We start from the raw sequence: 18,809 nt of genomic DNA on the forward strand, positions 1-18,809 counted from the left end.
CTACAAATTAAAGGAATTCAAGGCAAGAGGAATCTTGCAGGCAACAGTGAGCAGTAAATTCAAGTTTATGCTCTGTGACAGTAATGGAGTACAACTTGACGCCAGGAAAATCTGGGTCGGACTCAAGAACCATTATGTTGACTACTGTGAAAGATCGCTGACGCGATCAGAGGAAGCCATGGCAAATCTGCAGTACGATCCCAGGAAGGGAGTCGAGGAACTGTACAACACTATGACGAGTCTACGTCATAAGATTGCAGCGGCAAATATATTTTGGGGTGAGAAAGTGTTTGCATCAAGGGTGATGGCAAAACTTGTTTCCAAGAGCAGAGAATGGCGCTACTTTGAAGGACATACAGTGCGATGGACCGACGAAATGCTAAGCCCCAACAAATTCCTGTCGGAACTCATCGAAGAGGAAATTAAACTCATCAACATGGGTGCACTACCGAGGCACGGTGTAGATGACACCATATACGAGGCGAACTATGCGTCTAGAAATCATAGGAACCTACGGAAAGGTTCAACATCACATGGGCCAAATGCACACGGCGCAAAGCAAGGCAACTCTAGTCGGGATGACTATTTTGCAGCAAACCATGAGATGGATACTTATTATCGTAGAGAGCAGGGACGTCGACCCTATGAACAAAGAAACGACGATCAAGACAGAATGCCCGCATGCCATAATTGTGGTAATATAGGCCACTATGCAAAGGACTGTCGACCAGCTCCAAGGAACGGCAATTACCGACAATCGTCACCAAAATTCTTCTCCAAAGGGCCACGATCAAACAACCAAGACCGATCAAGAAATAATCAATCGGCAGACGGAATGTTTGTAGCAATGGACAACAAGAAAAGGGACATTGTAATTGACGAGGCATGTAGCTCCATCGATAGGAGTGATATGTTCATATTGGACTCGGAGCCTCCAGCCATATGGTATGCCGACCTGAATGGGTGTATGATTTTGTACCGTGCAGCAACCGACAGGTCAAGGCATCAGGACAAGACATGCACAATGTCATCGGTACTGGAACAGTGGAAATCCTGTGCAATGTAGGTCACAGGACTGTTTCCATTCAACTGGGTAATGTTCTAGTGGTGCCAACTTTCGGAGTCAACCTTATCTCTGAAAATATACTCGAAGACAAAGGATGTCAGATCAGTATTTTCAAAAAGGTCAGGACGATAAGAAAGTCGAATGGCGAAGTTATCATGACTACCCGTAGAGACGGAGGCGTAAACGCAGTAAACTGCGAGGCTATAATATCTGATGAGGAACGTGCAATGGCTCATAATACAGTAATTGCAACAGCTAATCACGCGTCAGAAGTATTTAGAAAGCCCACAGACACTGCTGGCTGGCATAAAAGACTGGGGCATATAAATGTCGAATCGATCAAGAACTTGGCCGACAAATCGGAAGGTCTTGATATTATACCGGGAAAGACCAAAGAGAGGTCTCAGTGCGTGGCATGTATCAAAGGCAAGGCCGTTCGACACCCGTTCCCGAAAACAAGTACACATGTGGCAACTCAAGTCAATGTGTTACTACACATGGATCTAGAAGGGCCGTTTCATGACACGGCTCTAGGTGGATACAAGTATTACCTGATCATAGTAGATGATTACTCAAGGTATTCCCACCTGTATCCAATGATCTCAAAAGATCAAACGTTCCAGCGGTTCAAGGAACATGTTGCCGCTGTCGAATTAAGTAAAGGCTTACCGGTTCGAGCGATCCGAACCGATAATGGAGGGGAGTTTACCTCCAGTGCGTTCCAACAGTTCCTGAAGCTTAAAGGAATTGCAGTACAAAGGACGACGCCTTACACTCCACAGCAAAATGGAGTTGCCGAACGCAAGAATCGGACAATCGTCAGCGCTGTACGCGCTATGTTTGCCGGTTGCAAGCTTGGTCGAGAATTCTGGGCAGAGGCAGCGATGACTGCAGTGTATCTACAGAATCGGTCTCCTAACAAGGCGCTAGGCCAAAGAACGCCATACGAGCTATGGACAGGAGAGCTGCCAAAGGTGATGCATCTCAGGACGTTCGGATATGCAGCGTATGCACTCAGACCAAAGCAATTGCTGGAAAAATTGGACACACGCACTAGAAGGTGTGTATTTATAGGTTATCACTCACAGGCCAAGGCATACAAGCTGTTTGACCTTGAAGGCAAGAAAATGATAACAAGCAGGGATGTAGACTTTGCTGAAGAGGAGTTTCCTTGACTCTCTAATCCCGCTCGTCGAAACAATGCCGTACAAGTAATGACACTGTACGATGAGGCTCCATTATTTACTCATAGCTACAATCTAGGTGGTGTTACACCGTCTGTACCTATTGCGATAGATAATGTGGTAAGTCCAAAAACATCAGAAACTCCAGGGAATCCAGATTGTGCGAGTACGCCAATTGGAGGGGAGTCAGAACCAGGTCGCCGACAAGTACCAAGAGTAGTACCGACTGCAAGGAATACAGCGAGGATGACTGTAGCAGATCGCGGGACCGAGGTCACAACAAGCGATGAACGCATAACTCAGGAGGAGTTATTAGGGCGTGGCATCAGCAGGAATAAGGCTATAAAGACATCGCTAAATGAGTCGAGTCTAGCCGGTTATAGGAAACCGAACCAGAAACCGAGATCGAAATCTCAAGGTTCGAGGAAAGCAGTTCAGGAACGTCCAGTTGACGTTATGAACAGGGACAGAGCCACGATGGCTGCTCCCACAGAATCGACGGTCACGGCTGATTATCCAGGAGCGATATCAGAGGTTGATGACGCGTCTGAGCCGAGCATACAGGCTGCGGTGGAACAAAGAATGGTTGAGGATTTGCCAACCAATACAAGTCAAGACGACAGTGATCTGGAAGAGTCAGATCAATACTACTCGTACACTCACGGGAGTGGTACCAGTAATGCCGATGAGTCGAATAACACAGTGGCAGTTATATCGGACGGATCATCGAGGAACATTGTGCCAGAAACGTGGCAACAGGCTATAGTTTCGAGTGATGCAGATCTATGGAATGCAGTCAAACTCGTGCTACACTACGTGCAAGGAACGTTAAGTTACGCACTAGAACTAGGAGGAACCAAAATAGTGGATTGTGTTTATTGATAAGAGAACCTTGTCTCTTATAGAAAGAAGAAGTAGTGAATTAGTGACGGTATAAGCGTCACTCCTAAGCTTCACCATTAAGGGTTCCCAAGCGTTACAGTCTTTGTATAAAGTGAGGCAATGGTCATCACCATATCTAATCATTGTATAGCTTACTTGTTTATACAATGCTTGTTACTATAGACTGCATCCTGACTGTCTGGGTCCTATTACAAATGTCATACATTACCAATGTCTAATTCATTATCCAATCTTGTCTGGCATTATTATTGGCTTTAATCACGTTTGGTTTGTACAACTGCCATGATTTGTACTACCATTATCATTGTGTATTTGAACACCAAATATTACAATACATCAATAATACCACAGTGTAAACAGTAATACAGTTGATCAGTATTGTGGCAAGACTTTTCATTCAAGTTTGTATTTGGAAATACTCGATGGTTTAATCACCACACACTATTTGTAATGCGATTGTCATTGATCTCATTTCATTCCAGTCCAGTCCATCTGATTTATGATGATGTTTAGTAATCCATTACCATGTGTTGTAGTAAACTAGTTTGTTTATTGAACCAAATCCACAACAATCACATTCAGAATATTGTTCTAAAATAGCAATCAACGCATCAGCATTCACGTTGCATTCAATAATGAATGTAACCAAGACTGGTACCATCCTATGTTTCATCATTTCATTGGTGGTATAATCTACAGTATTTCCAAGCGTGATTGAGTTTTCAATGTATTTGCATCAAGAATTAATCACCTCGATTCAATAAATATGCAGTCTATTGCAACATAACAGGGCCCTAGATATAATGGCATCCAATGATCATTGTTTCTCATTAATGAGTGTATCAATTGTTCGTAAATATTGCATTTTGATGGTTGCTTGTTTAGCACCATCCAGATCCGACTGTCTGAAACATGCTGCAATCGACTTTTCTGCCTTTTGGATTTCCACTTGATACAATCACAATCATAGTGTCAGTACTATGTGGTCCAGTGTTACATGTGACTATCATCATTACCTTGATTGTCCGATTTGATCTGATTGATTACTTGCACATCATTTTCTGCAGATTCGATACTTTCTTGAATGTCCATAATCTGAGCCAGGAACTGTGGCTCATTGATCGATGTTGATTCACTAATGCCAACACCATACATGTCGAGCTATATTGTCATTACATTTGTATTATTACAACTGTGTTTTTCGACAATATGATTACTGCAATCCACTCAATGGTTTCATTACATGGCAAACCTTTTCAACAATAATCACTGTATTTCAAACACGCTTACCATATACTGTGCACGAGTGAGCGGATCTCGCAATGTCTGATATGCCTTGTTGACCAACGTTGACTGTTCTTCAGACAGCAATCGTTCTTGCTATATATTGTATGCAGCAACCATGTAAAAATCGTTCAACAATCATGTAACAATCATGTAACAATCATGTAACGACCGTGTAACCATTTACATCAATACAATCCATATACATCGACACTCATCCATATCAACACTCACATTAGACTTTGTCGTGAAATTGTCTGGATGCAACATCTGTTGCAATCCTCTGTATCGTCGTTTCAGATCCGCCAGATCCACCTGGAATGCATTGTGCAGTAACTCGTCATTCAACTGTGAATACTTTTCTGGCATCAATAATGCAAAATGGTTAGGTGGAGGTCGCTGCAATGGCTGAAGCACTGCACACTGAGTGTTTTTACAAAACAGTCGAGAAGGAATCTGAAGTTGCTGTGAATTGTCTACCAACGAAGGTGGTTCATAGTGATGACATTTCCAGCAATGTGTTCCTGGCAGTTCGGGTTGAATACTGTCGTCTATATTGTCCGGAAGTGGAGTAATCGTCTGTACAGTTGGTTTTCGTTGATGGTTTATAGTGTTTGGTTTGGATGCAATCGAGTGTTTTTGGAATGATTGCAATGCAGTATGTATAGTTGATGTAGTGTTTCTACTGTAAAGTGTTGTCCTGATCATGTTCATCCTATTGATCATGATTGTCCATCGTCTTGCATTCATTCTACTCGGTGCACTTGATTGGCAACTTTCAATAGTTTCAATTTACTGCAAATTGCTAAACATTATTTTTACACAAAAATCTAATATTGTCGATATGAACAATATGAACAATATTGTCATCAAATGAATCGACTGTCATGTTTTGTGTATCAAGTTTTAAAGCAACTTGACATGATTGGACAAGGTTTTGACAAGGTTTTGATTACAGTTTGACTACAATTTTTGATTACAGTTTGACTACAATTTTGATTACAGTTTGATATCGATTGTGGTTCAGATTGTGTTAAACTGGTCGAGTAACAATCGAGTTTGTAAACCAAACGACCATTTAAAGCGTGATCAAACCTATTAAAGACTCGAGTGTTTGTGTTGTCAAAAAACTCAAACAGGTTGATAATATTTAATACAATAATGATGGCTGATTGTTGGGTGACAACATAAAACAAGTCATGATCGCATCATACTTGTCAAAATCCAAGTTTTATTATTGAAAGCAATTGTTCAATAACTGAATAAAAAAATCTTGAATTCATTGCGAAATCACTGTAAAATCCAACCAATAGCACGTGGTCGATTTATCTTTTTGCCATCGATTTCAACTTTTGCATTATACCAGATTAGTGTACAACTGTACTAAATACAAGGATATTTTTATTAAACAGTAAATTTAAACACATTTTATTGAGTTTTGAAAGCGAATGTATGATAGATGATTGATACTAATGTGTATATTTGAGAATAGAAATCAAGAGATGAGCGGACTACCTCGACAAGTGATAAAATGGCTTCAAAGTCTCGATCTATCTTTTCCTATTCGAATTCCAAAACGGTACATTATAATTGATAGGATTGTGTTACTTTGTATTGCTGTACAACATACACATATTTTATGTGAAATAACGCGAATGTGGCATCGTGTATATAAATGAATTAGTGATTTTGCGAATGGGTATCTTATTGCAGAGATATTTTCCCGATATTATCCCAATGAGTTGCAAGTATGGCTGCTGTATACTGGTGACTCGACACCACAAAAGGCCAATAACTGGGTATGCAAGTATTGCTTGTGATTTGAGCCAATAGTACTGAATTGATTTAACACCAACTATTTATACAGGATGTTATTGGGAAATGTATGTATTATTCTTGGATTTGTATTAGATTTGAGCAGTATTTTCAACTCATCACAAGTTCAGTTTTTAAACGAAACAATATTAATATACCTAAAGAAGCAATGGAAGCAGTGATGCATTGTCATGCAGACGCGGCCATTCGATTTGTTGAAAACTTGTACATGCTTCTTACAAAGAACAGGTACTATTCTAGATTTTCAAACAATATGATGAATGTATCAGACAAAAAAGTATACCCAAGTCTCGATAGTTAAACCTGTACAAGTTTACCTGAGCGATCGATAATACAGGATCAAGAAGAGATAGTCCCACACTTTGCACTTCCAACCAGTGCCAATGCAATACGATGCATGGCAGAGTCTCCTGACAAGGCCAGAATTGTGTTGGAAGCACACAAAGAGTTTATTAAGCAACTGCGAGGTATGCAAAAACATTGTGATTCATTTATTAAAGTATGATGCTCATGCAAGGTGTAGTGCAGCGTGGACCGGAGATACAAGAGATTATCAAGAAAAGCAGACATGCAACTATGGATAGAAACAAAGCAGATTGCAAGCAGATAATCAAGACGAGCAAGAAAGTTTATTCATAAAGCTTAAGCAAAGCAGCCATGTGAAGTAACTCATGGTTATCATCCACTACGATCAATGCAACAGTTGATTTTATAAGAATGAATTAGACTTTATGTGCCAAGTGTCGATCAGTTAAGCATTGCTGATCAGTGAATTGCTTAGGTTTGAGTGCTTCTATTTCACACTTGATCCAATATACCGCTTGAATTTTACAATGGCATCCAGTGTGATGATGAGTACTGGATCTGTGAGTGATCCTACTGACATTCAAAAGCCCAAGGGAAGAATCATTGTTGCTACCCATCATCTGCCTTGGATTATATGTCGTTCAGGGAATTCATTGCCTTCCAATGGCATTAACCCTGGCACTGGAAAATCCAATCATGTTCATCATTCGAGAGGTTTGAGCATTGATAGTGTTGCGACATCAAGCAGCAGTGACAGTGGATACGGATTAAAGTCTTCTTTATCTACTGCAAACTCGGACTTCATTGGGCCTGGTCTGACTTATAATACTATTGATAGTGTAAAAAATATCACTAGTGAATTGAATGCACCGACTGAGCCTGTTGATCAGGAGTCTCTGTTGAAACCAAAAGCATTCAACTCTGAATGGACTCTCAAGTCTAGACCTGGTCACTCTGCTCTGTTTTCTGGAGTGCATTCTCTCTCAGAGTCGGGTGCGAATCAAGTGGTGCATGTTGGCTGGCTAGGACATGTCCCACCATCGCAATCCACCTCGAATGCCAATCCTGATCCAGTAACACTGTCACTGACTCCACAAACTCCTGAAGAGACAGTGCAGCAAGCAAAGCAGATGCTATGGTCTTTACAAAGCTGTGTTCCTGTTTTGTTGGATGATAATGTGGCTACCAATCACTACAAGGGTTATTGCAAGTTGGGTAAGTGTGGTGTGGTTGGTATTTAAGCTTTTGACTAGGTTTGGAATACTATTGACACTGCAATTTAAACCTTAGATCTCTGGCCATTGTTTCATTATATTCCTTGGGACGATACAAAAAGTACAAGAGAAGGTACTCGCAGCTGGCCTGATTATGTCACTGTGAATGAGCAATTTGCAGAAACTATTATTCAGATTTATCAGCCAGGAGATATCAGTAAGTTGTAATGTGAATGAGTTGCTTAATATGAATTGCTTTTGACTTTGAAATCATTCTATATAGTTTGGGTTCATGACTACCATTTGCTGCTGGTTCCATCGATGATCCGCAAGGCTTTACCAACTGCTATCATTGGGTTTTTTTTGCATACACCTTTTCCCTCGTCTGAAATATTCAGGAGTCTGCCACGTAGGTGTTTTTTATATCGATGCAATGTTTGAGATAAAATCTGATTTATATGGTTGATTGCTATGCTAGGACGAAAGGAAATTCTTTCTGGCCTGCTTGGATCTAATTTAATTGGTTTCCAGACTTATGCACATGCCAGACACTTTAATAGCAGCTGTATTCGTGTTTTAGGCTGCGAATCCTCTCCCACTGGTGTAGAGTTTCATGGATTCACGGTTTCAATTGGAATCTTTCCTATTGGCATCGATGTTCAAAGAGTTCAAGCACTTTGTCGCAAGGATTCTGTCTCGCAAAAAGCCAAATCCATTCGTGACTTATTTCCTGGAAAACGCATCATCATGGGTCGTGACAAGTTTGACCACATCAAAGGCATACTTCACAAACTACACTCGTTTGAAAAGTTTCTTCAATTATTCCCCGAATGGCATAACAAGGTCACATTGATTCAAATTACCAGTCCACCTCATCGGTCTTCCCCAAGTTTTGCATCCAAGATCTCGGAAACTATTTCAAGGATCAATGGCACATATGGGTCATTGGAGTACGCTCCTGTCCATCATTATCACCAAATTTTGGATGAGGATGAATATTACGCTTTGTTGAATATTGCTGATATGTCTTTGATTACGAGTTTAAGAGATGGTATGAATACCAGCTCACATGAATTTGTCGTGTGTCAGCATGAGCAAAAAGCCCCTTTGATTTTGAGCGAGTTTACTGGTACTGCTGGATCCATGAGTGGAGCCTATCTGGTGAATCCATGGGACCACTTGGGTGTTGCAAATGCAATCAACGATGCCTTGCTATTGTCAATAGAAGATCGGGCCATCAAACACAAGGTGTGTGATTCATTCGTCCTATTTACAAAATTAATCTACTATATCATTCTAAACTCATTTCAATCTTTTTACGTTTTGCAGCAACTCTATGATCATGTTACACGACATACGGCACAGTTTTGGGCAAGTAGTTTTATCAAGGAACTCTGTAGTATTTCACAAGGCACCACGCAACAAACACCAACGCCTATAGTTGATACACCACGCATCATCAACAGTTACACCCATGCTCAACGCCGGTTACTCATGTTTGATTATGATGGTACATTAACTCCAATCAAAAAAGTTCCAAATGCGGCACTACCTCCACCCGACATGCTTAAAGCAATGCAGATTCTTGTCCAGGATCCTAAAAATGTCGTTTTTGTGATTTCTGGTCGAGATCAAGCTTGTTTGGATACATGGTTAGGTCATATTGACAATTTGGGTCTTAGTGCCGAGCATGGTTCATTCATCAAATATCCAGGTGGAAAGTGGATCAATTTAGCAACAGAAATTGATTTAAATTGGAAAGCACCTGTGGCAGAGATTTTCAACTTTTTCACTGAACGAACTCTGGGATCATTTGTGGAGCATAAACGATACGCTATAACATGGCATTATAGATTGGCAGATCCGGACTACGGTACTTTTCAAGCCAAAGAATGTCAAATGCATCTTGAAAATGCCATTTTATCCAAACTTCCTGTTGAAATCCTTCTTGGAAAGAAAAATCTTGAAGTGCGACCCATATCCATGAACAAAGGAGAGATTGTCAAACGATTGGTACAGCAGCAATTGCAGAATCAGCCTCCATGCGATTTTGTATACTGTGTTGGAGACGATCGTACCGACGAAGATATGTTCAAGGCATTAAAGAAGAGCGAGTTGAATGAGGATACTTACTTTACCTGTACAATTGGTTCTGCTACAAAGCACACTCATGCTCAGTGGCATGTGAATGCACCACAAGATGTGATTGATTTGATTGGAACCATGGCAGATGTAAGCCTTAAAAACTGATGCTCAAGAATTTCCTGATTGGCTTTAAATACATTTTGAACTACCCGCTATTTTATTTTTATGTGTTTGAATAATTCAGTATATAGAAACTGATATGAATATATTGCAACTTGAGGTCAAGATATCCAAGTGTATGAGAACGAATCCATTAGTTGGATTGTAGGATGCTTTTGTCTAGTCTATTACTTGGTTTAAATGTTCAAGTCAAATTACAGTGATTTTGCAATGAATTCAAGATTTCTTTATTCAGTTATTGAACAATTGCTTTCAATAATAAAACTTGGATTTTGACAAGTATGATGCGATCATGGCTTGTTTTATGTTGTCACCCAACAATCAGCCATCATTATTGTATTAAATATTATCAACCTGTTTGAGTTTTTTGACAACACAAACACTCGAGTCTTTAATAGGTTTGATCACGCTTTAAATGGTCGTTTGGTTTACAAACTCGATTGTTACTCGACCAGTTTAACACAATCTGAACCACAATCGATATCAAACTGTAATCAAAATTGTAGTCAAACTGTAATCAAAACCTTGTCAAAACCTTGTCCAATCATGTCAAGTTGCTTTAAAACTTGATACACAAGACATGACAGTCGATTCATTTGATGACAATATTGTTCATATTGTTCATATTGTTCATATTGTTCATATCGACAATATTAGATTTTTGTGTAAAAATAATGTTTAGCAATTTGCAGTAAATTGAAACTATTGAAAGTTGCCAATCAAGTGCACCGAGTAGAATGAATGCAAGACGATGGACAATCATGATCAATAGGATGAACATGATCAGGACAACACTTTACAGTAGAAACACTACATCAACTATACATACTGCATTGCAATCATTCCAAAAACACTCGATTGCATCCAAACCAAACACTATAAACCATCAACGAAAACCAACTGTACAGACAATTGCTCCACTTCCGGACAATATAGACGACAGCATTCAACCCGAACTGCCAGGAACACATTGCTGGAAATGTCATCACTATGAACCACCTTCGTTGGTAGACAATTCACAGCAACTTCAGATTCCTTCTCGACTGTTTTGTAAAAACACTCAGTGTGCAGTGCTTCAGCCATTGCAGCGACCTCCACCTAACCATTTTGCATTATTGATGCCAGAAAAGTATTCACAGTTGAATGACGAGTTACTGCACAATGCATTCCAGGTGGATCTGGCGGATCTGAAACGACGATACAGAGGATTGCAACAGATGTTGCATCCAGACAATTTCACGACAAAGTCTAATGTGAGTGTTGATATGGATGAGTGTCGATGTATATGGATTGTATTGATGTAAATGGTTACACGGTCGTTACATGATTGTTACATGATTGTTACATGATTGTTGAACGATTTTTACATGGTTGCTGCATACAATATATAGCAAGAACGATTGCTGTCTGAAGAACAGTCAACGTTGGTCAACAAGGCATATCAGACATTACGAGATCCGCTCACTCGTGCACAGTATATGGTAAGCGTGTTTGAAATACAGTGATTATTGTTGAAAAGGTTTGCCATGTAATGAAACCATTGAATGGATTGCAGTAATCATATTGTCGAAAAACACAGTTGTAATAATACAAATGTAATGACAATGTAATGACAATGTAATAACAATGTAATGACAATATAGCTCGACATGTATGGTGTTGGAATTAGTGAATCAACATCGATCAATGAGCCACAGTTCCTGGCTCAGATTATGGACATTCAAGAAAGTATCGAATCTGCAGAAAATGATGTGCAAGTAATCAATCAGATCAAATCGGACAATCAAGGTAATGATGATAGTCACATATAACACTGGACCACATAGTACTGACACTACGATTGTGATTGTATCAAGTGGAAATCCAAAAGGCAGAAAAGTCGATTGCAGCATGTTTCAGACAGTCGGATCTGGATGGTGCTAAACAAGCAACCATCAAAATGCAATATTTACGAACAATTGATACACTCATTAATGAGAAACAATAAACCATATTTCATCAACGCGTCAGTTTATTTAAAACCATTTCTGGATAGGTCTGAAAAGTAGACTGCTTGCTCTTGTTAGTACTCATATGATCAATGTATGGAATATATTTATCTTTAAGCCACATAGTGATACAATTGTCTGACATATCAGCAAAAAATAGTTAGTATTTAAATCACAATCAACTTTGTTATCCAATGTTTAGTAAAGATCAATCACTCACCGGTTCTCCGTATCTCGTTCAAGATATTCTCGTTCAAATAACTCCTCGATCCGGGTTTTGATAACTAAAGGATCAGGAGAAAACCGCAAACTTAATTGCGAAATCACCATAGCTACAAGTTCATTGTGACGCATTGATTTTCTTGATTTCATAACACGAACAATACATGCTTCGATTTGATGTTTTCGGTCTTGAGCTACTTGCTCCATTGTCTTGACCCGTTCAAACTCTGTCTCGACTGAGTTGGCTGCCGTGCTTGAAGTCGCCAAAGAAGTTGGATCCAATCCTGTATGGGTGGTAGATCCCGCAACAGTAGATGCAGCAACAGTTTGAATCTTGATTTTACTCAATGGGGATGTAAAGGCAGCATTCACTACAAACGTATCATCAAGCCCGATGCTTTTTGTTTTGGTTGATTTAAGCAAAATACGATACTTGCCCAGTGACAGACTTTGCAAGGTACGTGCTAAATCACCACTAGGGATCTCTGTTTCATTCATGATACGTTGATAGCCAATAGGTTCGTTCACTTCCAAGCTATTAAACAATGTCAGAAGAATAACCATGGCATAGGTACTGACATTCAACTCTTTTTTGCATGTAGTGAATTGAGCTTTGAGATCTGCTGTACCCATGTGTTTGAGCCATGTAAGCTGACGACCAGAGTGGAGAGTCATGTAATATTTTTGAAAATGATCAACCGTGATGGCAAGGCTGGGCGGGAGATAACATGCCATCATGGCTGGAGGTACTGTCACGGGCCAAAACGTATTCGTCAAAACATAGATGGACAGATCGGGAGTCTTGGTTTCACAGACGGAGACTGAAGCCATATAATCTTTAAACCCGTGTGTCAAATCATTGGATACATGCATATCCTTAAACATCCCTTCTAGCTTGGATATAAACTGATGTCCACATTCCACCTTGAGTTTGCTGATCATGTTTTTCTCAGTATCGTGACTAACACTGCGACCGTAAAGAAGCCGTTTAGCAAGGTGTTGGTTGTAGTAGCGCTCAAACACATCTTTTTCGCGAATGAAGCGGAAAAAACATACAGATTTTTCAAGAAACTTTTCAATCTCATCATCCAATTTCTATTATAAAAATTAAAAGTATATAGAGTAAGAGCCAGTTTAGTATTAAACTTGAAATAATGGCATAGATACATACCCCTTTGATTCCTTTGCGAAGATTTTCATCAATAAATAAACTGAGAAACTCGGGACATTTGATGTTGAGATTGATGCATGTTTCCAAAGAAGAGTTGATATCATTTTGAAATGTTTTATCTCGTGCAAAACAAGCATCAAGCATAGTATCATATTTATCTTTAAGAGAAATCATTGCTTCGACCCATAAAATAGGCGACAATGGGTTTGTTTCGGATGGCATGTTGGTATTTGATGGTCGGGAAGTATCTGTGGATAAGGGTAACAAGCCCCCACACGAATGGATCTGATTGATGGTGATACTGCTTTGCTTAATGATATTTGATAGTCCAAATCGCAGTTCAACATGGCCATTTGGAACACGACTGAATAGCGAGTAGATACGCTGCAAGTCCTCAAATCGATCATTGGCAACAATAGGTACCAATCCAGAATCCATCTACAAGTTTCAGACAAGGTAAATGAATGATTGAATGTAAATCGCATGTATGTATTCAGCATTGATTTAGTCAGTCATGCAAAATATACCTCGAGAATTGTTTTGATATTATTTTCCAACAGTTCTTTTTCAAAAATAGATTGGATTTTGGGTCGAGTAGATGCGTGAATATAATGCTTTGTTCTAATGTCCTCTTCGTTTAGTCGCTTTTCAACCTATCAATATATAGAAATACGTTGCGTACAAGTCAACTTGGAGGAAATCAATTTAAAGCAGCATACATTGTAATGAACAGAAACACACTCGCTTTAAAAATTGAATTGCATCGCATTCTTTGAGAAGCACCTCGCTTTCGCGCGAGTAAAATGTCTGGCTTGTTTGGAGAAAGGCACGCTCAAAATCAGCATGGTATACGGTAGCAATGGTACGACTCGATGATGCTAGCATAAATCAAATTATATGAATGAGATGAGCATTCAAGACATGTGTACATTTTGGAAACCTACTGGAACTAGCTGGAAGAGTCAATAGCATATCTATTATGTTTTTCAATAGCATCCGATCAATCATCTGACCATCACGTTCAAGCTGGATCTGGTACAACAATGTGGTAATGATATGCGATTTGACTTGGTATTGGACCGACTGCAATACAACATTACGAAAAGTTTCCAAACCCATTTCATATACAGTGGGTAAATTAGCCGACTTGACATATGTGCGATCCTAAAGAGATTGATTTGATTTGATCATACAAGAAAAAGTCAGTATTAGTATTTCAATAGTACACTATCATGACACTTACTAGATACATTAGAATATCTCGAATCATTCCAAGACAAACAATGTGATCGTCCCATAGAGATTTGACTTGATTCAAAAACACATGTGCTTTACTCTGAGATGGAGTTGCATTATGTGGAAACGCAGGAACAACGTTTTGCGCAACTGCCTTTTCCAGAAATTCAGATATGAGAGTCTGAGTGCCTTTATATAGACGTTCGCCTGCTTTTTGTAAACACATGCTGTAAGCATTCCTGTATTTGAATAAGAATGCATCAAGAATGCGTTAGAATTCAAGGTCTTGAACATGAATCAAGCAGCTAGAAAGGCAGATTGCATGTGTTGATAAAATCAGTCGTACCGATAAAGCTCTTCAAAACTAAGTTGAAGGGCATTTTTGCAGTATATCTGAGTGATGCCGTTGGAAAGAATCTTCCATTGCTCATCTGTATTGCGCTCTCGTGTCTGAAGAGTTCAAGATTAGATTGTTCCAGTAAAATAAATGACATTAGACAAGATGTGTATAAACCACTTACAGGACGAGCACCAATCTTGACAGAACGACTGCTGTTGAGATAAGAATGGCTCATAATGCTCGACTGGTAAACTGTAGAATCAAATAGTGGTCAAGAACTCGAGATTCAAGAGTCAAGGAAAATGATTCTTGTATTTGTAAAACCGATTCGTTGCAATTATTCACCAAATAGTTAACATTAAAATGCAGTTTCTTGATATTTATATTTCATTTCAGTTACTGAATCTTGAATTCATTCAGCCATTATACAGTTTAAATAAACTCGGTCATCAATTCAAGATGCATGTTCACCATCAACGTAAATAACAAATGTTTCTTGATGTTGCGATGCGTAGGGATGAATCGATACGTACCCTCTGCTAGTGCTGAGGATTGGCAATCCATCAAAACACGTGACTGATTATTCAAGTGAAATCTAGAATTGGTTGGCAACTCACTCGTCTGGAATTCAATGCGGAATGCAGAGGCGGATGCCTCGCGTATTCATCCTTCATCTGAACCACTGCTAGCAACTCCTCTACAAACTCCTCTCTCCGCAGCACAGTTTACTTCTTTAGAAATACAGAGACTCGAGCAGGTAATGATACGCTTTATCATAAATTCACTGGAGTTCATAGTTCATCTGACTATAAGCAACTCATCACAACCATCTGTCTTGGTATTAACTTTTTATCCCGACTACTGTGCCTTGACACTGCATGCATGTTAAACTCGCTTTCGAATGCATTCTCTTTGATCATTGACTCGTTTGCTTCGTTATGGGCGGAAATTCCATTGGTTTCATTACGTGACTGTTACACTACTCGATAATTGTTAGCTTCTGTCAAGACTTGATTCATTTATAAGCCCTACAGATACTCCATTCAAGAAACACATTCTTCCAAGTGGAATTCGGAGTCGGTTGTTTTCTGCACTGGTTCATGTGAGTTTGAATTGGGAATGGTCTGTCTTCTTGGCTCAACGTCACTTGAGGTGACCCCTGTCAAACAGCAGAAGCTGTATTCTTGGATTATCTGTGTAGTTTTCTTTTGTACTAGAATGGACACTGGATAATGGAGTCTACCTGTCGTTGGGGTTTGCGTCTAATAGCAGATTCTGTATTTAATTCAATGTCATTAGAAAGTCTAACTTTGTGTGTTGTAGGAATTTCCACAATGGCCTCATTCGAGAGCAAGCACTGAACAGTATGAAACCTTTTTTTGTAATCATTGTTGGGATAATTATTTGAATGTTTATTTAATGATTTTGACTGTTGTAATACCTCTTGTAGACGACTAGCATTGATGCATAGACACAATAATTCGGTACATACACATTCTTCTGGATCACCCACTTTGCATGCTACTGCTGGCGATGGAAAGAGAAAGTTGTCGTTTACTTTGGCAAACTCCTCATCTACGTGTCTTGCAGGATCGTCAAACTCGGGACTAAAATCTCCAGATGTATGCATGCTGTAATGGTCAAATTTGGAATCCTGACTCGTATTAAATATACTAACATTGATGTTCAACCTGTTTACTGTTAGCCATTCACATCTACCTTGCAAAACAGTCCATTCTTTTCACGATTACGAGCAGCCTTGAATGACTCTTCTGAGAATAATTTTCCGCTTCAACTCGAATCTCAGAGATCATTGCCTGTATCTTCACAACCCATACCTGCAGCCATATTTAAAACTGCATCTTCCTCATCATTACGGGACACAAACTCTATTCAACTTGATACACTTGAAACAAAACACTTGAAAACGTCTGTATCTCCGTCAAAAAGACCTGCACCCACCATTCATACTAGTACATCTATAATCTCATCGCCTCAACGAGAATCAAAACGAACCAAACAGAAATCACCGATTACTCCAACAGATTCAGATGATATCACGGCATCTGCTTTAGATACGACCACGCCATTATTTCAACAGGATTTGAAAACAAAGATATCGACTGAAACTGCATTTTTGCAGTGCTCTTTGGAAACAGATTTGACAGTAAATAATGGTACAGTGGACTCTACTTGTACTTTGAAAGAAATAGCTGAAAATAATGATTTGGATGGATCAGCAAAGCAAGACCATGGTGGAAATGACGAACCTGTATTACCTATATCTCAAAAGGCTGAAACTGTATCTACAGTAATGGATATACTTTTACCCAATAGTGAAGAGTCTATATTGCTACCAGAAGCTTTTGTTTGTCCACAACAGCAATTACGGTCTCGCGAAAGACGACAGGCTCGGAAGAATACGTTTACTTCAAGTCGTGGAGTAGATACCCCCGCATCGAGAAACAGTCCCAAACTGGGAAAGGAACGAACCAACACAAGTAAAAATACTGTTGAAACGAGATCTGCCACCAGATCAATGCAATCCTTGGCTGGATCAGCAGGTAAAAACCCCGATTCAAAAAGCAATAGACGTGCAAAACTTGCATCCGGAAGTCTTGGTGATGTCAGAGAGTATCGGCATGCAAAACGGTGTATTCAAAGACCAGTTATTGCACATAGCACATTAAAAGATGATCATGATGATGTCAATGTGAATCAAGATGTATCCGACCGCCCAGTAAGCTTTTCATTGATCCATGTGTTTCTCCACTTTGATAGTTTTAATCACATTTCTGATTACGTGATGATTTGAATTCACGTTTAGACACAGACTCCTGTACATAGAAAGCCATCTGAACGAATAGCAGCGCAAAAGACACGAGCAAGCAAGGTGAGACGGTACCATTCTATCACGAGTTTATAAATGTACTGACTTGGTAAAAGATGATTCTTTCAGGGGCAGTTTCAGCAGTGAGTTTAAAACCAACTAAAAAGCCACGGGCAAGAAAATCGCCTGCTTTAGCTCTTGCATCACCACCACCAGAAGCACCTGTAACTCAAGTGAACCAATCGCGAGGATAAATACTTGAAACCATTTATCACGGCATTCTTTTGCTGTACTTTAAATGGTTATTTCAGTTCATATCCAGCATTTGAATAACACATGTACACTGATGGGTTGGCGTTTAATGTGTTTGCTTTCTATATATTTGATAGTAGTGTATACAGGGCACCCGATGATACCACTTTTTTAGGCGAGACTGCCAAAATAAATTTAAAATTAACTGCGTTTTTGTACGAGTATCTGACTCTCTAAAATATCGTTTGATCAAAATCCAACAATTCTGAATAAACTATGAATTGTGTGTTTATAACGATCAAGTCATTTCATTGAAGCCAGTCATCTGTAGTGATGAGATCTGGTCTTTTAATTGATCATGATTGCTAGATTGAATCAAAAGTTGTTGACAATCTTAATGTTTTATGGAATACAATCTGTCAAGATCATGGATTGATATCAAGGTTTGATTGTCATGCCAAGAATAACAAATAGTCATATTTTGTTGTTTGTATTGGAGTTTTTGAAGTTGAGACAACTGTACAAGACTGGTAACAATTTCAACTAAAAAACCTATTGAGATACACTTGATGATGAAAGTGATGATTACTAACACACTGAAAGTGATGATTACTAACACATTGAAAGTGATGATTACTGACACTTCCCACTCTGTCCTCAGTCTATTGTCATCAACCCTAAATTTAGCCCAGACTGAAATTGAGGTGTTTTT

General features: G+C 39.3%; 8 protein-coding genes across 8 annotated transcripts; 5 read left to right on the forward strand and 3 right to left on the reverse strand.

The window, feature by feature from the left end:
- Nucleotides 1-67: 67 nt before the first annotated feature.
- BATDEDRAFT_91052 (uncharacterized protein) lies at nt 68-1,066 on the forward strand (the record flags this gene model as incomplete). Its single annotated transcript, XM_006681175.1, has 1 exon — nt 68-1,066. One exon carries the CDS (start codon nt 68-70, stop codon nt 1,064-1,066), a length of 999 nt encoding a protein of 332 aa, XP_006681238.1.
- A 1,214-nt stretch (nt 1,067-2,280) lies between these two features.
- On the forward strand, nt 2,281-3,132 carry BATDEDRAFT_91054 (uncharacterized protein; the record flags this gene model as incomplete). The annotated part of the gene is made up of 1 exon (XM_006681176.1): nt 2,281-3,132. One exon carries the CDS (start codon nt 2,281-2,283, stop codon nt 3,130-3,132), a length of 852 nt encoding a protein of 283 aa, XP_006681239.1.
- An 838-nt stretch (nt 3,133-3,970) lies between these two features.
- BATDEDRAFT_27006 (uncharacterized protein) lies at nt 3,971-5,163 on the reverse strand (the record flags this gene model as incomplete). Its single annotated transcript, XM_006681054.1, has 4 exons — nt 3,971-4,101; nt 4,170-4,314; nt 4,444-4,533; nt 4,672-5,163. 4 exons carry the CDS (start codon nt 5,161-5,163, stop codon nt 3,971-3,973), a joined length of 858 nt encoding a protein of 285 aa, XP_006681117.1.
- An 860-nt stretch (nt 5,164-6,023) lies between these two features.
- Nucleotides 6,024-6,867, reverse strand: BATDEDRAFT_90854 (uncharacterized protein). The gene is made up of 3 exons (XM_006681233.1): nt 6,591-6,867; nt 6,411-6,509; nt 6,024-6,332 (listed from the first exon to the last, which is right to left on the reverse strand). The coding sequence occupies exons 1-3, from the start codon at nt 6,752-6,754 to the stop codon at nt 6,293-6,295; spliced, it is 303 nt and encodes a 100-aa protein (XP_006681296.1). The 5' UTR covers nt 6,755-6,867; the 3' UTR covers nt 6,024-6,292.
- Nucleotides 6,868-7,709: 842 nt separating this feature from the next.
- On the forward strand, nt 7,710-10,043 carry BATDEDRAFT_13456 (uncharacterized protein; the record flags this gene model as incomplete). Its single annotated transcript, XM_006680946.1, has 5 exons — nt 7,710-7,794; nt 7,870-8,010; nt 8,077-8,202; nt 8,272-9,041; nt 9,123-10,043. 5 exons carry the CDS (start codon nt 7,710-7,712, stop codon nt 10,041-10,043), a joined length of 2,043 nt encoding a protein of 680 aa, XP_006681009.1.
- A 776-nt stretch (nt 10,044-10,819) lies between these two features.
- BATDEDRAFT_35811 (uncharacterized protein) lies at nt 10,820-12,058 on the forward strand (the record flags this gene model as incomplete). Its single annotated transcript, XM_006681101.1, has 4 exons — nt 10,820-11,311; nt 11,450-11,539; nt 11,702-11,846; nt 11,915-12,058. The coding sequence occupies 4 exons, from the start codon at nt 10,820-10,822 to the stop codon at nt 12,043-12,045; spliced, it is 858 nt and encodes a 285-aa protein (XP_006681164.1). The 3' UTR covers nt 12,046-12,058.
- BATDEDRAFT_20511 (uncharacterized protein) lies at nt 12,057-15,281 on the reverse strand. Its single transcript, XM_006680972.1, has 10 exons — nt 15,197-15,281; nt 15,022-15,125; nt 14,683-14,914; nt 14,384-14,603; nt 14,181-14,317; nt 13,967-14,092; nt 13,742-13,877; nt 13,440-13,687; nt 12,267-13,363; nt 12,057-12,184 (listed from the first exon to the last, which is right to left on the reverse strand). The coding sequence occupies exons 1-10, from the start codon at nt 15,248-15,250 to the stop codon at nt 12,160-12,162; spliced, it is 2,379 nt and encodes a 792-aa protein (XP_006681035.1). The 5' UTR covers nt 15,251-15,281; the 3' UTR covers nt 12,057-12,159.
- A 365-nt stretch (nt 15,282-15,646) lies between these two features.
- BATDEDRAFT_27011 (uncharacterized protein) lies at nt 15,647-18,099 on the forward strand (the record flags this gene model as incomplete). The annotated part of the gene is made up of 7 exons (XM_006681055.1): nt 15,647-15,772; nt 16,013-16,117; nt 16,339-16,379; nt 16,466-16,637; nt 16,721-17,755; nt 17,843-17,908; nt 17,962-18,099. The coding sequence occupies 7 exons, from the start codon at nt 15,647-15,649 to the stop codon at nt 18,097-18,099; spliced, it is 1,683 nt and encodes a 560-aa protein (XP_006681118.1).
- Nucleotides 18,100-18,809: the final 710 nt, after the last annotated feature.

This window comes from Batrachochytrium dendrobatidis (assembly GCF_000203795.2).
Source record: "Batrachochytrium dendrobatidis JAM81 unplaced genomic scaffold BATDEscaffold_11, whole genome shotgun sequence".
In the NCBI taxonomy this organism is placed as follows: Eukaryota; Fungi; Chytridiomycota; class Chytridiomycetes; order Rhizophydiales; genus Batrachochytrium; species Batrachochytrium dendrobatidis.